This window comes from Zingiber officinale, chromosome 8B (assembly GCF_018446385.1).
Source record: "Zingiber officinale cultivar Zhangliang chromosome 8B, Zo_v1.1, whole genome shotgun sequence".
In the NCBI taxonomy this organism is placed as follows: Eukaryota; Viridiplantae; Streptophyta; class Magnoliopsida; order Zingiberales; family Zingiberaceae; genus Zingiber; species Zingiber officinale.
In genome coordinates, this window is record NC_056001.1 from 41,579,538 (window position 1) to 41,602,324 (window position 22,787).

The following is a 22,787-nucleotide window of genomic DNA, read 5'->3' on the forward strand; positions in this document are numbered from 1 at the left end:
GAGAGAGTAAAATGAAAGAAAAATTGAACAAATATATTAAATGTATTTTCGTCCAAAACTTAATTTTTATTTCATTCCATTAAAACCTAAGGGAGGGATGAGTTTCATCCATACCCAAATTTCTGGTTTCATTCTAAAATTTTGATTCCATTCGTATCAATCAAATATAAAGTTTGAAAATGAATCCATTTCTTCATTCCCAAACTTCTAAACCAAACACCACCTTGTAATTAAGGATTTGATTAGTTGAAAAATAATAAAATAAATATAAATACTTTTTACCCAATCTAAAATAATTCATAAAATAAAAAAAACTCTGAATTGTACTGAAAAAATCTCGGCCCATTTCGGATCAACCAGCTTATCGAGCGGCGAGGAGGCGATGCCGAGAGTGTCCCCGCGTTTACCACTGTGCGGCGGCCTCCTCTGCCGGACATGGCGGCGTGGGTTCTCGGGCGGCCTCCGCGTGGTGCCATCTGATGCTGCAGGGAGCCAGAGCCGCGGCGGCCTCCCTCGCTTCCATTCCCCCTTGCTTCTTCCCTCTAAGGCGGCTAAATCTCTGACCTTATTTTCTCAATATGCCGCTGTTTTTTTTTTTTTTTTTTTTTTCTGTAGCTATTTTGTCGAGCTCCTGGTGCTCGCTTATCGTTATTTTGATGGGGGTTTCTTTTTCCTGGGGTTTTGACTTTTGACAGGGAAATGTTGTGCGGATCCAAGGTGACGAGTTCTGGCACATGTCTAAGGTGCTGCGCCTTGGACCAAACGATAGGTATGCCGCGGACTCGGATCAAATGCAGCGCAGTGCATAAACTTCGTAGCCTTTCCGAACGGTCTTTAGTTCCATACCAGAACTAAAAAATATGGCTTCTTTGTTGATCTGACTCTCATACTTGCTATTTTGACTCGTATTGTGGGGGTGGCTTCTTCCTTCCTTTACCCTAAGACACTTGTTCCCCCTTTTGTTTGTTTGTTTGTTTGATCATTTTATGGAACTATGCATGGAGTTAGCTTTGTTTTTTCTCGTGCTGTTTATTTTTTTGTCATGAGAAAGGTGGGCATTTGAAGGTTATATATAGTTTATGGTCATTTGATTCCATACTCAAAAAGCAACCTTTTTTTATCTGTCTCGCATTTGGTTCTTATGTTACAATAGTGTTTCTTCCTGTATAACACTCAAGGGTGCAGCTTTTTGATGGGAAAGGTGGTTTAGTTGAAGGTTGTATACAGAGTGTCAGTCGAGCTGGTTTAGATATCATGGCTGTAGAAGAGCCTCAAGTTGTTCCTCCGCAAGGTATTCAATGGCATGTATATGCTGCTTTTGGTGAGTCCTTCTATCCCTACTTTTCAAACAACCATACTATAATCTCTATTATTTGGACTTGTGTCGAGCTCCATTGTTTCAGGGACCTTGAAAGGTGGTCGTGCAGATTGGCTTGTTGAGAAGTGCACTGTATGCCACCTCTATTTGTGGATAATTTCAGCTTCCTATGTGTATCACATGAATAATTGGTTCATTTCCTTTTGCATGTTCTCTTAAGGAACTGGGAGCTAGTAGTGTGACCCCCATTTTAACGGAGAGGTCACATACCATTGCAGAAAATCGGGTAGAACGTTTGGAGCGTGTTGTAGTAGCTGCTGCCAAGCAATGTAATCATTTTTTGGCTTCTTTTACAGGATTGTAGTAACTTTGCCATTTTATATATCTTTACATGCCAATTAAGTGCATTAATTTCTTAGAACTCCATAGAGAATACCTTAGTAGTTTTTTCTATACCTATATTGCATTCTCATTATTTTTTTGTGCATAGGTCAGAGACTACACCAAATGACTTTAAATCCTCCATTGAAGCTTCAAAAACTTTTGTCACTTGTAAGTTCTTTTGGTCATTCATAACTATGTGATCTCCTGTGTTGTAATTCTCCTATCTGAGTACCTCATGCTTATATTCTCTTAGTTATACCAATTGCTTCATACCCGAAGTATTAGGTTCTGATTGGAGTTAACTTAGATGGCTTTGGACACGATCAATGATTAATTACACACTAGATTCCAGGAGAAATCTAGAGAGCCCTAGGCCTATACAATATCATATTATTTCTGAAGAAACTAAGCAATGAATAGAATATTTCAGTTCGGTGATATATCAATTGATTGGCAAAATAATATGTTGATAGTTTGTCAGATCAAATTATTCTAGGTTGCCACTTGTTTGGTTGGTTGCAAGTACCCGATTGTCATGCTATTTCTTATTTATAACAAGTGTGTTTCATGAGTAATAGTTCTCAATCAAGATATAGGGATTTTTAATTGGTTGTGTAGTTAAAATGTTGATTCTATTAAAGTGGAAGGTGTAAGAGATAGAGGGAGACCAAACAAAACATTAATTAATGAAATAAAATAATTTGGTTAATTTGAATATTACTAGTGAGATTGCTTTCTATAAAGCTCAATGCGCGGATAAAGTTCATGTGACTGACCCTAAATAGTTGGGACAAACACAGGATGACGACTTTAGTACCATACATTGTAGCATTTGTTTCAGTCTGTGTGCTAAGTGTCTAATGTTTTATTACTAAATGAGCTCCTTTTGTTTTTCAATAAGACCATCCATGCAACTCTTTATGGAAAAATTGCCTAGATGATCTTAGTTTTCTCAAGATAGAATTCGTGTATTGGTAAATAGAAACAACATATGTTCCTTAATTCCCAATGGTTGGCGTTGACTATATGGGTCTTTCCTGGTTATCGAGCTTATTGTAAGACCATATCTTCCTCATTATGAATACTTTTTTTGAAGAATTCATCTAAAGGTGAGCAATTGACTTTGTAGTTTTGTTAAATATATCATTTTTTTTTTTTGAGTTTGCTTGTGTAATACAGGCAGTAAAGTGATGTCAGATTGATGCCATATGAACTCTCATCTTGTAATTTTATTATCAGTTTCCAGAACCTAGTTCAGTGGTAATCATAGGTTAAACATGTTTAGGTATGCTTTGCTAAGCTCGCTCTATGTTTCTATTCAACTGATGCATGTTTCTCCACCAAAGGTTTCTTCATTCGGTTTCAACATCTGTGATTTTTATGTGTTTGTCTATTTTTTTGCACTAGGTTTCAGAGTCAAAGCTTGCCTTTCTTGCTTCAGCAGAAGAAACTCCCCTTATGAATGTCTTATATCATTCAACAGCCCAAGAGAGTGGAATTCTGATTGTTGGACCAGAAGGGGGTTAGTAGTTCTAACATTTTTCTATACCGTTATAGCTTCCCCCTGATTTTGACTGGATGCATTTAAATGTGTTTCATGTTCTTCGGAGTCCCACTGTTTCCAATTCCCTTGAAATAAATTCACTGCAAAGGATAGTATGGAATGGAAGGGAACAAAGGGTGGAGCGACTGGGAACGTAAACTTCTCCAAGGGGCGATCAACTATTTACAGGGGAGGAGACAACTACATATTGGGGTGGAAGAAGTGAAAGTAGACGGGGGAGGTGGCATTACAAAATTGAGCTTGCATATAGGAGGAGAGAGAGGAGGGATGATACAATTGCAAGAGAGGAGTTTGTTGTTTGTGGGCAGAGAGAATTGCTTTATTTTTTTCACGAAAGAGCCAAGGGAAGCAACGTGCAGAAGAAAGGGGGAGGTGATCTGTGCAATGACAATGGACTGTGATAAGGTGAGGAGGGTAAACAAGGAACGAAATTCGGCTCAAATACCATAGTATATTACTAGAGAAATCTGGGTGCAACACTTGCAATCTCACTAAAGCCTTCGTGTTCTCACAAAAGAGGAGATTAAATGATAGATTAGAAAGCTTGTATTAGATTTGACTATCATAACAATGTGATGGAATGCTTTTTCAATATACTTTTACGATAATCTGGTCGCTCTAGGACAGTCTAAATAGACTGTATTCTTAACAAGGTAAAAAGTAAAATGAAATTGTATTACAGATCTTCGAATTGGGTTGTTTTATTAGTTCAGCCTATTTTTAAACCCTTGTATTTTTATTTGCATCAGATCCTACAGGAAGCCTTTTAGAATAACTGTTTTATTTTATTTTTTCTTCTTCTAAGAATACACTCACTTCTCTTCTTTTAGTTTTTCTATATATTTGGATAGTATTTGTCTTTATCTCATCAGGTACTTTCTTTGCTAGCGTTTCTTTGATGTCTGTAAGAATAAATCTAAAATCACCTTTGAACTGTGTGATGTCTTTGTTGCTAAACCAGTTTACACAAATTTACAAAATTGTGTATCATCTAGACACCATAACGAATATGTTAATCGCTATGATTGAATGACAGATTTGCTAATAGCTATTTCCAGATTTCACAGATGATGAAGTGAAGCTACTGGCAGAAGCAGGTGCTACTCCCGTCGGGCTTGGCTCATGCAGATTGCGAGTTGAGACAGCGACTATTGCTCTCCTATCAACGCTAATGCTGTGGTCTGATGTACAAAAGATTCAGTTACATTTGTAGTGTTGAGAAAAAAATTTCCATTAAGATAATGCCATGTCTATGAAACTAGATCTACTGAATGGTATTATTGTCTCAAGGTTTAGCCGGCACATTTCATTGTTCTTATGATCGCAAAACATGAATTATGCAAAATTGTACATTTCTGAAAAACTATCATTCGGACTTGGTGAATATGGAACTTTTAAGTCATTCCAGTATCCTTTTTAAGACACTCATTAACTATATCGAAGAACAATAATTGATCCTTGTATTGCTTTCGATAGTCAGAGACTTAAACTATCTCCTTGGTTGAGTCATGGATAAGTATATAGTGGTAATGCATGGACAGATCTAGCGTTATATAGTATGAATAGAATCAGTAATATGAACTTACAAATAACATTGTTGTCTAAACTCAGATTAAGAGTAAGAGATGACCTATTACAGTAACTATGGATTTGACGGATGATATCAAGCTGTGCCAATCTAACTGCTAATACCAAGAAGCATAGAAGGTTGAACAAAAAGGATATAAGAGACCTCAGAAAACCAATTTTTAACTGAAATTGTTATCGACTGTTAATGTATATTTACAAATTAATGGGAAATGTCAGAACTTAATGTTCCTGGGCAGGTCACTTTCTTGGAAGCTTGTGTTGCATTTTGGTCACCAGCATCAATCCTCAAGATCACTGAAAGAGACATCCTCATCATTCACCAAAGGGATGTTGGTGCTTCTTGAGGCACCCGTTTCTTCTGTTTCTTCTATTAACCAATCGTCCCCTTCCTCATCCTCACTGAACTGCTCAACGGAAACCTGTGATGCATCACTGTGACCCTTTGGTGTCTGCTGAGGCGGTTCTTCTTCAATGACAGTTTTGTCAATGATTTCTACTTCATCTGTTTGCACTGGGAGTTTTTCAGTCATAACATCGATTGTGAGAACAGCGGTTACTACCTCCTTTGTTTCGGAAGGTGAGATTTCATAAAGATCCTTTTGTTCTGTAATCTGCTCCTTAGATTGAAGTGGACTGTCGTCCATTTTCCTGTAGGAGACATCTACTTCAGGCTTCTCTGTTTTTGCTGGAAGCTGCAACTGTTGTAATAACAAGGCTCTGGCTTCGACGATCTGTTCAAAAAAGGAAAATGAAAATTAAAAATGCAAAATTTCTAACTAATTAGGCAGGTAACCAATTAGGCATGAGTTTCTAATTAACTCGAGCAGATGTAAGAATTAAACAAATTATTTGTGTTGTTTGTTAACTGCCCCACACTTGGACAAATTAAATAGGATTGAGGGTATCAAGATTATAACTTTTTAAATATACAAGCACATGAAGATTCACACGACTTTAAAAGTTCCTCTATTTCGTTCCACTCTTCATCCTATTAATGAATCTTCAGCAACATTAAGTTCATATAGTAGTGATGTAAAAGATAGAAATTTAAAATAACTTTATAATTATAGCAAATCATTTTTTACATTCCTAACAGCTTTAACACTAGCAGCTTCATTTTCATACATATCCTTTATTATATTGATATAATTACTAGATTCTTTTAATTTTTTGAAGTCCAACACATCAATAATATAGAAACCATCATAATTGTTTTTCCAAACATTGTTTTCTCACTATTTTTTTTTCATTAGCCATCTTATTAAATAAATAATATCTTGATTTTCTAAGCATGAAACTAAACAGATTCTGAAATATTTTTTTTGTTCCATCCTTATTTTTCTCTGAATCACCTTTCCAAAATTTTACAGTATGGCTCAGTAATTTATCCTTGCATGATGATTGTAGCTGAAACTTGTGGACTTCAAAAAGATTATGAACAATACTAAAAACATGACTTATTTCATATACTTCACTTTTAAATACCAAACCATATACTTTAATACGAATCTTAAATCTGGCCTACAATACAACACCTTAAGGGATCTACTTATAAGTTATAAATGGAGGAGTGGGCAGTGATAGTAAGAAGAAGAAAGTACAAAAAGAACATCTACGAAGAGAAGAACCTGAGGTGTCGAGAGATGTTCAGAATCATGCTTATCGAGCCTTGGGTGCAAAAGCACAAAATAGATTTTCCAAAAGCATCCTTCGCTCATATGACTTGGGCAAAGTTCAAGCCTCAAAGCGGCTAATCTCGGTGCAAGGCGCTCTACTGTCAAGGCATGTTCTTGCTGAGCATCAGACATGTCAAAATCTGAAAGACGATAGATAGGAGAAACCCCATTAAAGTAGGAAGAAATGTAACTTGCTGAATCCAATTACGCAATCTCAAAGAAAAAAAGATACTGGGAGAGAAGCTTTATGTTCTATTCCTCAAGTCAAATAGGAACCCTAATGCCCTATGTCTATGATGTATTATACGAGCAACAAAATTGTAAGTGAAGCTAACGAACAAAGTAAATTGTACTCAAAATTTCTTTAATATCCATAAAAAGGGAAAAATAATTGGACAAATAAAACAAAGATAAATAATAGTTATTAAATTTGAACTAAAGAAGACAATTTTTAGGTTGTCCAAGGGCTATGAAACCAAGATCCCGCACTCCCATGAAAGTAGGTAGTACCTGAGTTTAGGAATTGGAGTCTTCCATGTTATTTATGAGCCTCACTAGGACTATGTTACATCCTTTAACATACTAAAACCTGTGACACATTCATTTTCTCAATAGGTTTAAGGCAATGGTTTCTCCAATCCTTCATTACTTAACAGCATTAAGAACACAAAGTAAAAGAGTATCTAGCTAAAAGTAAATGAAGATTGAACTTGTTTAGATGTCCTGAAAATGGAGCCAAGGACTACCCATTATCTTAGTGACCTCGAGAACGCTTCAGTAATAGTTTCAACGTTTCTGAAAATTTCACAACATTCCAAACTTCTTAGTAAGTACGTTATGCATTATTCCATCAATCAATCAGGAAAAGAAGTAATCTCGAATTCACAGTTCTAAGATTACCTGAAGAAAAGTTTTTATCGAAATTCAATGGGCACAGAGTAACGATACTAATATTCGATATAGGATCTCTGGTATCTCTTATCCAAGGAAAGGAATGAACAAACCAATTTTTTTTTTGGAAATGTAAGCATTTGCAAGGAACTAATGATTGGTTCAAAGTTACCACCTTTTCTTCCAAGACAAGCGAAGAACCCAAAGAGAAAGCAAGTCAAATTTTAACAGGAAAGAAGAAATACCGTCAGATTCTTCATCATCAGGCAACAATGGGAAATCCAACCACGTCTCCGGATGCATGGAGATGTTCCTGACGAAGGCCATGACCTCCTCGGTGACGCCCACGGCTTCCGTCCCGTACTTCCCTTCCAATCCTTCATCCTCTTCGTCCCCGGGCCCGAAAGGAATGAACGTGGACGCGATCTTCGAGATCTCCGTGACTGCCTTGGATCCGGAGAGCCTGGAGATGCCGGACCTGAATCTCCCTCCGATCTCAGCGAGGTCACTCTGAAGTCCTGCGATAGAGGGGAAATCGGAGAACTCTTCGGGTACATCGCGTCCAGATGGGGTAGCATCAGAGGAGGAGGTGGGAGGAGGAGCGAGAAACGCAGCGACGCCGCGGAACTGCCGGGACAGGGTTTGGGTGAGCTCAAAGAAATCTTCCTTGACGCCGCCGCCGCCAGAGTCGTCCTCTCCGCTGCCGTCTCTGCTGCCGCCGGGGTCCGCCCTCTCCGCGGGATCGACTTCGTCGGCGTGGCGGTCGGGGATCAGCGCGTTGGCGAGAGACCTCGCGAGCCACGACATCGGTTTGCTCGTTACTCTTGTCGTGTCCCGAGTTCGTTTCAAGATCGCGACGACAGATAAGGAGGGCGATCTTAGGGGGCGTTTGATTTAGGATAATAGAAGTGGGGAATGGGAATGAGAATCATTGATTCTCATTGTTAATATTTGGATTATAAGAATAGGAATACAAATAAGGGAATGAATCCTTGAAATTGGGTAATGACTCATTCCCATGTACCTCCCATTCAATGAGTCATTACCCTATTTTCATCAATCAAAATATTCTCTTATTCCAAAAATACCCTTGACTTAAAACTAAAATTTTCTCCATTAATATCAAATATCAAAATATATTTATTTATTTTTTCTTTCATATCACTTATCTCTCCTTATTCTCTCTCATTATATTTTCTTTCTCATCATAGTTTCTCTCTCATCATTTTATCACACACTTTCTCTCTCCTTAATCTCTTCTATCACACTCTCTTTCCTCTTTTTTTCTCATTACACTTTCTTTCTCATCATACTTTCTCTCTCCTCAATCTCTTCCATCGCACTCTCTTCCTTCTTTTCTCTCTCATCACACTTTCTCTCTCATCATACTTTCTCTCTCCTCAATCTCTCTTATCACACTTCCTCCTTTTTTCCTCAACACACTTTTCTCTCATCACACTTTCTCTCTCATCATATTTTCTCTTTCCTCAATCTCTCTTATCACACTTACTCCTTTTTTCCTCAACACACTTTCTCTCTCATCATACTTTCTCTCTCCTCAGTCTCTCCCATCATATTCACTATTCTTTTTTCTCTCACCATACTTTCTCTCTCCTCAATCTCCCTCATCACACTCTCTCCTCATTTTTTCTCACTATATTTTCTCTTTCTTCATCCTCTCCTATCATACTTTCTCTCACATCATATTTTCTCTCATCATGCTCTCTCCAATCACATTCTCTTTTTTCATTTTCTCTCATCACACTTTCTCTCTCTTCATTCTTTCTTATCACACTTTCTCTCTCATAATACTTTCTCTCTCATCATTCTCTCACATTCATTTTTTTCTCTCACATCTAATTTTTTCTCTTATTTTTCTTTAAGGGTAAAAAAGGAAACTTTGATTTATTCCGATAGAAGATATACAACTAACCAAACATTACTTTTAAGAGTGATATCCATGCTCATACCCATTCTCATTCCATAATACAATGATTCCCATTTTGATTTCTATTCCTAGGAAAGAACCAAACGCCCCCTTATTCTTTACAGCAGACAAACCGCATAGAGTTCGAAGTATGCAGTAGGGACTACAAAGTTTAACTATGGGCTTACTTTAAATACCCGCACAACGAAAATAATTAATTCGCACATGAAAATAAATAAAATTTTATTATTTTGATACAGAAGCATCAAAACTAATTGCTGATTTTTTAATAAAAAAGTAATTTTAACTAGCAACATTTTTTTTAAAAAATTTAAATCTTATTATTAAATCTAATGACATATAATATGATAAATTTATTAGTAAGGTACCACAAGTCTGATGCAATGATAAAAGTATTCAGAATTAATAATAAAAATTAAATAGGATGATATTTTAGATGTTGATTAATGGTGTTTAGTTCGGGTTATCTTGATAATTTTAATTATATTATCAATAAAAATCCTAATTAATTTAGATAATCGTTAATTTTTAAATAATGATTCATATTCCATAAACCCTAAAATGTCAGTAAAAGTGATAAGTAACTCAGAATCAGAAAGTTTCAGAAAAAAATGAAATTTAACTAAAAATATCTATAAAGTTTTTTATAACTAAAGTTTTATTTTAAATTATGAAAATTGAATAAAAATGAAAATATATGATATTTTATTTAAGAAAATAAAGTTGTATTTTTGAATATACATATAGGAAAGTTAAAAATATACTTAAAAAAAAATATAAAGTTCAAAACAGAAAGAAAAAAACACGTAAAGTTTAAAAAAAGCACACAACGTAAAGTACCAAAAATAAAAAACAAAGAGAAAAACATAAAGTAAAAAAAACGTAAAATTTTAAAACATAACAAAAAAACGTAAAAAAAAAAAAATATGTGATGCGGTGATAAAAAGGAGTTTATCGGACATGAGTCAATAGCCATGATGGAAGTTAAAGTCAACATTATTAACGTCAGGGCTCAAAGAGGCTCGACCGCTTCGCTCGAGCGAGAGGGGGCTACATAAGCTGATCGGAGGAGCCGTCGTCCGGTCGACCGTTTGGATGAACAACGTCCGGTCAGCCCAATCAGCAGGAGAGTGGGCTGAGCGAGCCATTCGTCTGATTCGGGGTATAACATTGACAGTGAATAATGAACCGATATAATAAAAGAGAAAAAGACATATATTTAATAAGGGAAAGAGAAAACAAAAGAGAACACTCCATCTATCATTGAATGCGAAGAAGTCAAGACAAAGATGTCTTCTATCGGCAATTAATATAATTAAACAGGTAAATATGAAGGGTCACTAAGAAAGGTATAAAAGAGTACGATAGGTATGAAGAAAGGCAAGATTCATCTCTGTCCTTAGTACTTTCACTTTCTCTTCTTCTGTTTCTAACTTGAGCATCGGAGGACCAACACCAGGAACCCCTTCCTTGGTTTGGTTTTGTTTTGTAGAGAGGAACGAGGTCTTTATTCAGTCAGCAGAGCCGCCACATCCCCAACTTTCCAGCTTCACGCTTTCAGATAGGATCATTTTGGCGCCGTTTGTGGGAACGTAATCTGCATCCAAATGAGAAGATAGAAGACGCTAGACGATTCATAATGGTGACACTGACGCAAGAGGATCTTGACATACTGATACAGGCCCAAGCGACGAAGATAGTGGAGCAAAAGCAACAACAGGCGCTGGCCGATCGACAAGCACAGGAGCCTGCAGCTTCAGTGGCCGATCGCTAGGCTGAGCAAGGGGACCGAGTGGAACAACTCTCCACTCAGGAACCGAACAAGAGGCTGATCGACACCTATAGGGAAGCCCCTAATGCGCTGGTCCCATTCCACCGAGCACTGTTATGGACTCCAACAGAAGAGAGGGACCGAGCGGATAGAGATCGGGGGTCATCCTCGGATGAGGCACTAGCTCGAGACAAAAGGAAAGGGAAAACACCCAGAGAGGATGATTCGCCCGAGCGGATCAACCAGCAGTTTTTGAAGGGATCCTAAATGACCCTCTACTGAAGCATTATACCCCACTAACGATCGGGGAATATAATGGAGTGACCTACCCCGATGACCACTTGGCCAAGTTCAATAACGTGGCCACACTTCACTAGTACACGGATGAGGTGAAATGCCGAGTCTTCCTCACAACACTATATGGATTGGCGCAATGTTGGTTCAAACGGTTGCCGAGCAGCTCGATCCACAGCTTCCAAGACTTTTGAGCGGCCTTTCTGCATCACTTCGCTAGCAGTTGCCGCCACCAGAAGACGAGTGTGAATCTATTCTCACTGAAGCAGGGGCCTCGAGAGGCATTGAGGGCCTATATCCAGTGCTTCAATCAGGTGGCGATGGACATCCCGGCGGTCTCCTCGGACGTGTTGGTGAACGCTTTCACCTAAGGGCTCACCGAAGGAGAGTTCTTTCCGTCACTCATTCGGATGTCGCTAAAGGACTTTGGCCACCTACAAAAGAAGGACAACGAATACATCAACGTGGAAGAAGCCCGGGCGACAAGGAAGAAGGAGACGACCGCCGAGCCCGCAGGAGTGTCTGAATGGCGGTAGATAAGCAGTCATCAACCCCCCAAGATGCCTCGATCAGGAGCCCCACCACACGAGCCCAGGACACATGTCGTGAAACATGTGACGACCGCTCATCCAAAGGAGGCAAAAGCAATATGTGGAAGCCGATGTTCTGCTCCTTCCACCAGTTAGCAACGCACAACACCCGGGATTGCTATAACTTGGCAGCTAGCAGGGAGGCCCCGCGGGGATATCGTCGTCGATCCCCATCACTTGATCGGTGACAAAGGCGCCAATCAACCATCCAAAGGGAGAAAGAAAGAATAGCCAAACCACGCCACCATCGGCCTTAGAGTGGGAACAATCCAAGTCCCGCCCGAGTCTTTGCCGAGCGGAACAAACCGTCGGCACGGGAAGAAGAGAACTGAAGTAACACCACTCGAGGAGAGATAGGAATGATCGCCGGAGGGCCGACCGACGGAGATTCTAACTGAGCAAGGCAGTCGCATGCTCGGCAACTCGAGATCCACGCTGTTGGCTGTAGCAAGGAGAGAGCTGAAGGACCCGAAATCAGCTTCGTCCCTAAAGATTTAGAGGGAGTGGAGGTCCCTTATGATGATGCACTGAACATCCAAGCGGTAATCGTCAATTATACAATCCATCAAACTTTTGTTGATACAGGGAGCTCGGTGAACATCATATACAAGAAGGCATTTGATCAGTTACAAATCGACTAGAGCAAACTGCTGCCGATTACGACCCCGCTCTACGGTTTCATGGGCAACGAAGTGCTACCGATTGGCCAGACCAAGTTGGCCATCTCACTCGACGAGGAGCCCCTGAAGAGGACAAGGATCACAAACTTCATTGTGGTAGACGCACCATCAGCCTACAACGTTATATTAGACCGACCGACCCTGAACGAGTTCCGAGCGATAGTGTTCACATTCTACCAGAAGATTAAGTTCCCAGTGGACGACAAGGTGGGAGAAGTCAAAGGTGACCAATTAGCCACTCAGTGATACTACGTTGAGATGGTTAGATAAGAAGCAAGGACCGCTCAGAAAAATCCTCGCCTAGAGGTGAACACCATCATTGAGAAGCTGTTGGACCATGACGGCCAGCTAGAAGGGGGGTTGAATAGCCTGCAAAAATAAAAACAAAAACCCTTCTCGAACTTTCAACAGAACACTTGCATAAAATAGAGAAGCAATAAATTAAAACAGAACAGAAAGAAGAGGCACAATGATATTTACTTGGTTACAACCGGGGAGGTTGTTAATCCAAGGAAAGTGTAGTACTAAAATACTCCTTCAGGCGAAAAAGCCTCTTACAGCAATGAAGTGCACAAACAGAGAAGCTAATCTAGAATTGAAGCGTACAAGTGTTGGAAATGAATTCCTTGAGTCGTTTAAAAGCTTTTGGACCAAGGCTGTATTTATAGCCTTGGTCGGGGCACCCTGAAGGGGTTCCGGGTGCCCTGGGGGGATAAAACTTTATCCCCCAACGTTCAGATCGCGATTGACGCGATCTGGTCAAAAAGTCAACTCCGGACACCCGAAAGGGTTCCGGGCGCCCCGGCTGGAAAAGTCAACCCCATTGACTTTTTTCAGCCCGGGTCTTCTGCTCCGGTTCCGTTCACCTCAGACCGAGTCTTCCGCTCTATTGGGTGATCTCTGCCATCCGGAATAGGGCTCACCCGAACCCAACTTCCGGTCTTCTCGAGCAAGCTTCCGCTCCGGCTTCTTGTCCCTCGGGATCGTCGCGTGCTTCCTTCTCGTCCGCCAACGTACTCATCCGCAGTCTTTGTCCCTCGGTCGCACCCCGTGCCGACCTTCTCGCTAGCTACGTCTCTTGCTCCTTGAGCAGTCTTCTGCTCCGACTTCTAGTCCCTCGGAACCACTGCACACTTCATTCTCATCTGCCGGTGTACTCTTTCGCACCGCCTCGTCCCTTGGATGCACCGCGTGCCGTCCTTCTCGCTAGATGCGTCTTCCACTCGACTACCTGTGCTCATAAGCTCCTGCACACTTAGACACAAGGTTAAAAACACACAGGGCCTAACTTAACTTGTTGATCACACCACAACAACTTTGGGGTTCCAACAATCTCCCCCTTTTTGATGTGATCAACCCAAGTTAAGGTAGGGTAAAATTAGACATAAATATAAACTAACTAAATTTGCAATTAAGTGAAAAAAGGTAGAAAAAATTGGTCTACCTCCCCCTAGATTTATACTTTTCCTTCTCCCCCTTTGATCACATAAAAAAATGGAGTTCCAAAAAAAAACTAAGGGTTATAACTTAAATTTTGAAAATTTTAAAAGTTTTGCAATAATTTTCACAGAAGCATTCCCAAAAAAAAAAAAAAACTAAGTAAAGCTTTAAGTAAGAGAAATGAAAACAATCTGACTTAGGCAACTTTGCAGAAATTTTCAATTTCAGAAAAACTTTCAACTTTGACAAAAAGTAATTTTTTTTTACTTTAAACAAAATTTGTTCTCAAGTTATTGCCATTTCTTTGATATCATTATGATATTTAAATTTTCATTTTAGTTTATCATAATTTCTGAAATCATAATTTTTCAGATTTGAAGCAAACAATATTAAACATACAAAAAATTGTATCATGTTATTTGCTATTATTAGTTTGTCAAGATTCTTTAGTTGACAATCTATTGCTTGAGTTTCATTTAACTCACTATTAGTTAATAATTTTTTTTAGGTTTTATTTCGCAACATTCTTTCGAAAAATAATTTCTAATTTACAAAATTCTTGCGGCAACGTTTTGATTGGATAAATCAACTGGTCGGGCGGTGGAAACCATACCTGACTTACCTTGTCGGCTGTTGATTCTCCCCCTGTTGAATTACTTTTTTCTGAAGATTCTCCCCCTCCATTGATGCTCATCTGGGATGAGTTTTCTATGTCCTTGGGATGGAATTCGGCTGTCTCGGTAGTTTCCTCGTACTCGGACTGTTCTGATGGTGACTTGGTGTCCATCGAGGAGTTGGGTTCGACTTCAGCTGTTTCATCATAGATCTTCAAGAACTTTTCCCAAAGTTCTTTTGCGCTTTTGTATTCTCCGATTCTATTGAGATTTTCATCTGGTATTACGCTTAGAAGATGAAATTCAGCCAGAGCATTTGCCATAGACTCGTTACGTTGCTTCTCGTTCGAGAGATATTTCTTGAGATCTTCTCCATTTATTGTCTTTGGTGCCTCATAACCATATTTCATAATTAATAAAATACTAAAATCAGTTTTAAAATAAACCTGCATTCGTCGCTTCCAAAAAGCGAACTCCCCCTCGAAAGTTGGTGGGTAGATGTTAGCTCCGGTCATCTCGTTGCTTCGTTCGGCGGTTAGTCCTCCTGAAGCGCCTCAGCTCTGATACCACTTGTTGGACCGCAGCAACCGGCTAGAAGGGGGGTTGAATAGCCTGCAAAAATAAAAACAAAAACCATTCTCAAACTTTAAACAGAACAATTGCATAAAATAGAGAAGTAATAAATTAAAATAGAACAGAAAGAAGGGGCACACGGATATTTACTTGGTTACAACCGGGGAGGTTGTTAATCCAAGGAAAGTGTAGTACTAAAATACTCCTTCAGGCGGAGAAGCCTCTTACAACAATGAAGTGCACAAACAGAGAAGCTAATCTAGAATTGAAGAGTACAAGTGTTGGAAATGAATTCCTTGAGTTGTTTAAAAGCTTTTAGACCAAGGCTGTATTTATAGCCTTGGTCGGGACGCCCTGGGGGATAAAACTTTATCTCCCAACGTTTTGATCGCGATTGATGCGATCTGGTCAAAAAGTCAACTCTGAGCGCTCGAAAGGGTTCCGGACACCCCGGAGGGGTCCGGGTGCCTCGGACAGTTTCGGGCGCCCGATTGGAAAAGTCAACCCGTTGACTTTTTTCAGCCCGGGTCTTTTGCTCCGGCTCCGTTCACCTCATACCGAGTCTTTTGCTCGCTTGGGTGATCTTTGCCATTCGGAATAGAGCTCACCCGAACCCAACTTCTGGTCTTCTCGAGCAGGCTTCTGCTTCGGCTTCTTGTCCCTCGGAATCGCCACGTGCTTCCTTCTCATCCGCCAGCATACTCATCCGCAGTTTTTGTCCCTCGGTCGTACCCCGTGCTGACCTTCTCGCTAGCTGTGTCTCTTGCTCCTCGAGTAGTCTTCCACTCCGGCTTCTCGTCCCTCGAAACCACCGCACGCTTCCTTCTCGTCTGCCGGTGTACTCTTCCACAGCGCCTCATCCCTCGGACGCACCGCGTGTCATTCTTCTCGCTAGCTGCATCTTCCACTCGACTACCCGTGCTCCTAAGCTCATGCACACTTAGACAAAAGGTTAAAAACACACAGGACCTAACTTAACTTGTTGATCACACCAAAACAACCTTGGGGTTCCAACAGAAGCCTCCTGTGCTAGTTTATGACGAAAAGGAGGAGGTCCAGATCCACCTGAACCAGCCGGAAGCGACCACCTTCATTGCCGCCGATTTGGAGAACAAGAAAAAGGCAGAGATGTCTGTCTGCCTTAGGCGGAATCATGATGTGTTTGCTTAGTTAATCCACAAGCTCCCCGGAATCTCACCGAGTGTGGCGCAGCACGAGCTTCATGTCCGACCGAACGCCCGACCGGTGAAGCAAAAGAAAAGGGACTTTAGTGTAGAGAAAAACTTGATCATCCGGACGGAGATAGAGAAACTGCTGGAGGTCGATCATATATGGGAAGTCAAATTCCCGAGTTGGCTCGTTAATGTGGTTTTGCTCTCCAAGCTCGGCAACAAATGGTGGGTCTGCATCGATTTTCGTGACTTGAATAAGGTGTGCCCGAAGAATTTCTATTTGCTGCCTTAGATAGACCAGATGGTAGACTCTACAGCGGGCTGCTAGCTGATTTACATGCTCGACGCGTATCAAGGCTACCACCAAGTGACGCTTTCCAAAAAAGATCAGGAAAATGTTAGCTTTATCACGACCGATGGAACGCTATGCTACAATATCATGCCATTCGGACTGAAGAACGCCGGCGCCACCTACCAGAGGCTTATGAACAAGGTGTTTCGAAAGCAGATCAGTTGCAACTTGGAGGTATACGTCGACGATATATTAATAAAGTCAGGCTGAGCTGCTGATTTATGTGCAGATATCTAGGAAACATGCCGAACCTTGAGGACATACGGGATGAAGCTGAACCTGAGTAAGTATCTGTTCGACGCTAAGAGTGGACACTTCCTCGGATATATCGTCATTGAACGGGGTATCGAGGCAAATCTGAGTAAACCGAAGGCGCTACAAGACATGCTCTTGCCTCGTAGCTTGAAGGAGGTCCAACGGCTGACCGAATGGATTACCGCACTGTCCAGATTCATATTCAAGTCTTCCGATCGGAGCCTGCTGTTTTTCAAGGTGCTGCGCCGAGCGATAAAATTCCAGTGGGACGCAGAGTGCAACCGAGCTTTGGAAGAGCTCAAGGAGTATCTTAACTCCTTGTTTGTGTTAGCTAAGCCAAGCGTTGGGGAGCCGCTCTAGATCTATTTGTCGGTCATCAAGTATGCGGTCGACTCAGCATTAGTTAAGCAGAACGACCCTAAACAACAACCCATGTATTTTCTAAGTCACCATATATTGAAAGATGCAGAGTCCCGCTACACCTATCTTGAAAAATTGGCTTATGCGCTGGTGTTGGCCGCTCGGAGACTCTGCCCGTACTTCCTTGCTCATCCGATCATCGTGATGGCCAACAGTGCCCTGGGAAGAGTCCTCCTAAATCCAGAGGCGTCCGGACGACTAATTAAATTGACAACCGAGCTAAGTGAGTTTGATATTCAATATCAACCTCGAATGACGATCAAAGCTCAGACCTTAGCTAATTTCATCACAGAGGTCCAGAATGCCGAGTCAGCAGCAACTTGGAGAGTATATGTCGATGGTTCATCCACTCGACAGGGTAGCGAGATCGACATTCTGCTCATCTCACCATGAGAAGACTGGATATAACTTTTTGTTCGACTGGATTATCGGGCTACTAATAACGAAGCTGAGTATGAAACCTTGATAACTGGCTTATAGGCAGCACGACATGTCAGAGCCACAGAAGTCCTTGTTCACTCGAACTCTCAGTTGGATGCCCAACAACTATCAAAGACGTTCGAGATTAGTAGCTCCCGACTCAAGTCTTATGCAAAAGCCTTTGAGAGGCTGAAGGCAAATTTTCAAGAGGTCACTGTCCAGAAGATCCCCCGATCAGACAATTAAGCAATGGACAAACTGGCTAAGTTAGCTAGTTCATTATCATCGACCATGATCAGCCAACCGATCAAACAAGTTTTGTTGGTGGCACACATCGACCAGATGGAGGGAGTGGTCTTCTCGAGTGATTGGAGAACGCCGCTAATTGAATTTCTCCGATTGGGTAGCACGCCGGTCGACCAGGACGCAACACGACTATTAAAGAAGAGGGCCAAGTGATTCACCCAGATCGGAGAGCGGCTTTATAAGAGATCTTTCTCAAGGTCGTTGCTCAAATGTGTGGGGCCAGAGGACATGAAGTATATACTCCAAGAAGTACATCTTGGCTCTTGCAAAAGCCATCTGAGTGGTCATTTGCTGGCTCGAAAGATTCTCTTGGCCAGATATTTTTGGCCAACTCTCCAAGAGGATGCTGCTCGGACAGTAGCCACATACTTGTCCTGCCAAAGGTATCACAATATCCCATACCGACCAACTAAGGAGATGAAGATATCTACGACGTCTTGCCCGCTCGACTAATGGGGAATGGACATCATAGGGCCGTTTCCCATGGCAACTGGTCAGCAGAGGTTCTTGCTCATCGCGGTGGACTACTTCTCAAAGTGGGTGGAGGCTGAGCCACTGGCAAAGATAAGTGAACACATGGTCATCAAATTCATCTAGTATAACATCTTGTGTTGGTTTGGCATCCCTCACCGACTCTTCTCAGATAATGGGAGGCAGTTCGTGGGTCAGAAGCTCAGGGAGTGATACGAAGGCTATGACATGCATCCAGCAAGCCTTCACCTCAGTGGCCTACTCCCAAAGCAACGGCCAGGCGGAAGTCACAAATCGAGAGATCCTCAGAGGCTTACGAGCTCGACTCGACCATGCCGGGGGCAGCTGGGTTGACGAGCTCTTGAGTGTCTTATGGGCACTTCACACGACTCTAAAGGAGGTGACTGGCGTAATACCATTCCAGCTGGTGTATAAAGGAGAAGCGGTGATCCCTGTGGAGGTTGGGGTAGAATCCGATCGGGTGTAACTCTACGACAAGGGCAATGTCGAATGAAGGTTAATAGAACTCGACTTGGTGGATAAAGTACGGGATATAGCTGTCATTCGGCTAATGGCGTATCGACAGTAGATAAGGCAGAACTACAACCGAAGGTTGATCTCGAAGTCTTTCCAGGTCAGCAATCTGGTATGGAAGAGAATGAAGCCGGTCGGGGATGTCACCAAGCTCAAGGTGCCATGGGTGGAACCTTACAAGGTCATACAGAAACTCCGCTCGGGGGCCTACTACTTGGAGGATGAAGATAGAAGATGGCTCGAGTGGCCATGGAGTGCGAATTATCTCCAACCCTATAGGGTCGGGTGAGAGGTGCGTGAGCAAATATAGATGTACTTGTATATATGTCTTCTAGATGTAGGACTGACATGAGTAAAAACCAAAGTTTTCCAGACTTTTGAGTTGATCAGTCAAGTTGAAAGTCGAGCGGCGACCTTAAACCCTTGCTTTCATCAGTGGTCGAGTGGCGACCTTAAACCCTTATCTTCGTCAACGGTCGAGCGACAACCTTAAACCCTTGTCTTCGTTAGCGGTTGAGTGACAACCTTAAACCCTTGTCTTTGTCAGCGATCGAGCGACGACCTTAAACTCTTGTCGTCATCAACGGTCAAGCGACGACCTTAAACTCTTGTCGTCATCAATGGTCGAGCGGTGACCTTAAACTCCTATCATCCTCAGCAGTCAAGCAGCGACCTTAAACCCCAGTTTTCACCAACGGTTGAGTGACGACCTTAAACCTGAGACTTGCATGTCGAAAACAATGGTAGGTGGCCGTTTAGCAATCCGAAATTGATCGATTGGTTATATTAATGGATAGCCTGTTGCTGATCGGAAGGTCACGAAGCCACACTTCAGGAGTCTAACTCATAGTTCTACCTAAGCTTGCACATCGACACGTGAACTAGATACACGTCGAATTAAAGAAAAAACACCGAACGGTGATAAAGGGATGAACAAACGAGAAAAGTGTTGGTTGGTCCTAGGAAGATCGTACCGGTTCCACTATACAAAAATTTTGTACAAGTGTCGAACCTTTCCTAATAACCTATTGTGTTCTTTAGAAATTAAATTCGGAATCGCAAACGGAACTTAACATTATTGATTCCAAATTTAATTTATCTGTTCTTAATGGTTTAGACTTGGATCACAAACGATGCTTAACATTATTGACCCAAATCCACCTATGTTATAAATTTAATTAAATATTAATTTCTAAAATTGGCTTCCAAGTTAAACATGGTGAGGCACTAGGCCTTCTTGGATATGAGAGCAACCATCACTTCCTAGACAAAGCCTTTTAAAGAAATTTAATATTTAATTTCCTTATATAACTCTAGGTTTAACCAAAAGGAACAATCGAATCACAAGATCGAAAAACAAAACAAAAAAAAAAACAACTTCGAATATCTAATCCGAAAATTTAGAATCATATGCCTCTTGTGTTTGGAATTCATACAAAGAAAAATTAGCATGATGCGGAAAACAATTACTAGTTATACCTTTCTTTGTATGCAACAACCTCTTGATCTTCTACCGTATTCCTCTTCTTATCTCGGACGTTGTGTGGGCAGCGATCTACCAAGATGAGAACCACCCAAGCCCTTCTTCTTCCTCACCAAGTTTCGGCCACCAAGACTCCTCCAAGGATGTAGAGGTTCGGCCACCACCACCAAGCTCCAAGGGATGCAAGAAACAAAACCTCCTTTCTCTCCTTCTCCTAATTAGAACCGGCCACCAACAAGAGATCCAAGAGAGGGATGAAACCGGCCACTAAAGAAGAAGAGAAGAGGAGAAAAAGCTCTAGGGCCGACCACCACCCAGGAAGAGAGGAAGGAAAAAATAGAATAGAGTTATCCCTCATGAAGGCACCCCTACCCCCTCTTTTATAATCCTTGGTCTTGAAAAATAAGGAAATTTAATTATAATTAAAATTCCCTTTATTTTCCTTGCCATTGGTTAATAAGGAAAATTTAATAAAAATTCCTTTTAACCTCTATCATGGTTGGCCACCTTAAGAGCTCTAAATTAGGCAAGTTTTAAACACAAGATTAAAACTTCCTTATTTGTTTCCTGAAATTTTAAAATTAAAATTTCTCTAATAATTTTTCCCTTCATGGTTGGTTATAAAAGGAAATTTTATAAATTAAAATATTTCTTTTAAACATGTGGATGATTTCCAAAAAGGAAAGTTATCTTTAAAATTAAAATCTCCTTTCAATCAACAAATAAGGAAAGATATCTTTTCTTAATCTTTTGTAGAAACTTATAAAAGGAAATATTTAATTTTAAAACTCTCTTTTTTAATAATGAACATGGTTACAAAAAAGGAAAGTTTTATTAAAATTAAAATCTTCCTTTCAATCTACAAATAAGAAAAGATATCAAATCTTTTGTAGAAAGTTATAAAAGGAAAGATTTAAATTTTAAACTCTCTTTTAAAACCATGGAATCCACATAAGAAAAATTTTAAAATAAAAATCCTTTTAATTTACTTAGGGTCGGCCACACCATGCTTAGGCTCCAAGCATTGGCCGGCCCCCTACTTGGCTCAATCTTTTGATCTTAGCCGGCCCTAGCTTAGGCTCCGAGCTAGCTTGGCCGACCACCAAAGAGTGGGTAGGAAGGTGGGTATAATTCTCTATAAATAAGAGGCTACGATAGGGACCGAGAGGAGGAATTGGTTTTGGTCTCCCAATGAAATTAACCTTCCCGTGTTCGCCCCGAACACCCAACTTAATTTCATCAATAATAATTCATACCACTAAAGAATTATTATTGAACTACCGCACCAATCCTAAATTACATTTTGGGCTCCTTCTTATATGAGTATGTTAGTCTCCCTGTGTTTAAGATTTCGGATGTCCACTAATTAATTGAGTTACTGACAACTCATTTTAATTAATGTCTTAGTCCAAGAGTAGTACAACTCAACCTTATCGTCATGTCAGACTAAGTCCACCTACAGGGTTCAACATGAAAATCCTTATGAGCTCCTCTTGGGGACATTATCAACCTGATTACTAGGACACAATTTCCTTCTATAATCAACAATACACACTATAAGTAATATCATTTCCCAACTTATCGAGTCTATTGATTTATCGAGCTAAATTTCACCCTTTGATAAGTCAAAGAAATAAATACTAAATATATGTGCTTGTTATTATATTAGGATTAAGAGCACACACTTCCATAATAACTAAGGTCTTGTTCTTTTATTAAGTCAGTATAAAAAGAACTTACCTTAAATGGTCCTGCTCAATACACTCAGAGTGTACTAGTGTAATTTATCAGTCAAGATAAACTAATAGCTAATTACACTACGACTATTCCAATGGTTTGTTCCTTTCCATCTCAGTCGTGAGCTACTGTTTATAATTTATAAGGAATTGATAACATGATCTTCTGTGTGTGGCACCATTCACCATGTTATCTACAATATTAATTAATCGAACAATTACACTTAACTTATAAATGCAGATATTTGACCAATATGATTCTTATTTCTAAGTAAATGTTTATACAAAAAAGTTAGTCTTTTAGT

At 40.5% G+C, this 22,787-nt stretch overlaps 2 protein-coding genes across 5 annotated transcripts; one reads left to right on the forward strand and one right to left on the reverse strand.

Moving 5' to 3' along the window:
• Nucleotides 1–322: 322 nt before the first annotated feature.
• LOC122015011 (ribosomal RNA small subunit methyltransferase E-like) lies at nucleotides 323–4,579 on the forward strand. 4 transcript variants are annotated; one of them, XM_042571616.1, is made up of 8 exons: nucleotides 323–547; nucleotides 696–769; nucleotides 1,179–1,321; nucleotides 1,404–1,450; nucleotides 1,539–1,647; nucleotides 1,809–1,870; nucleotides 3,110–3,224; nucleotides 4,325–4,579. In XM_042571616.1, exons 1-8 carry the CDS (start codon nucleotides 383–385, stop codon nucleotides 4,477–4,479), a joined length of 870 nt encoding a protein of 289 aa, XP_042427550.1. In that variant the 5' UTR covers nucleotides 323–382; the 3' UTR covers nucleotides 4,480–4,579. The 4 variants fall into 4 exon arrangements, with proteins under 4 accessions (XP_042427550.1, XP_042427551.1, XP_042427552.1 ...); XM_042571617.1 differs by having other exon boundaries at nucleotides 4,334–4,579; XM_042571618.1 differs by lacking the exon at nucleotides 4,325–4,579 and adding an exon at nucleotides 3,303–3,887.
• A 411-nt stretch (nucleotides 4,580–4,990) lies between these two features.
• On the reverse strand, nucleotides 4,991–8,279 carry LOC122015009. The gene is made up of 3 exons (XM_042571614.1): nucleotides 7,669–8,279; nucleotides 6,485–6,672; nucleotides 4,991–5,587 (listed from the first exon to the last, which is right to left on the reverse strand). Exons 1-3 carry the CDS (start codon nucleotides 8,228–8,230, stop codon nucleotides 5,135–5,137), a joined length of 1,203 nt encoding a protein of 400 aa, XP_042427548.1. The 5' UTR covers nucleotides 8,231–8,279; the 3' UTR covers nucleotides 4,991–5,134.
• Between the last annotated feature and the right edge of the window lie 14,508 nt (nucleotides 8,280–22,787).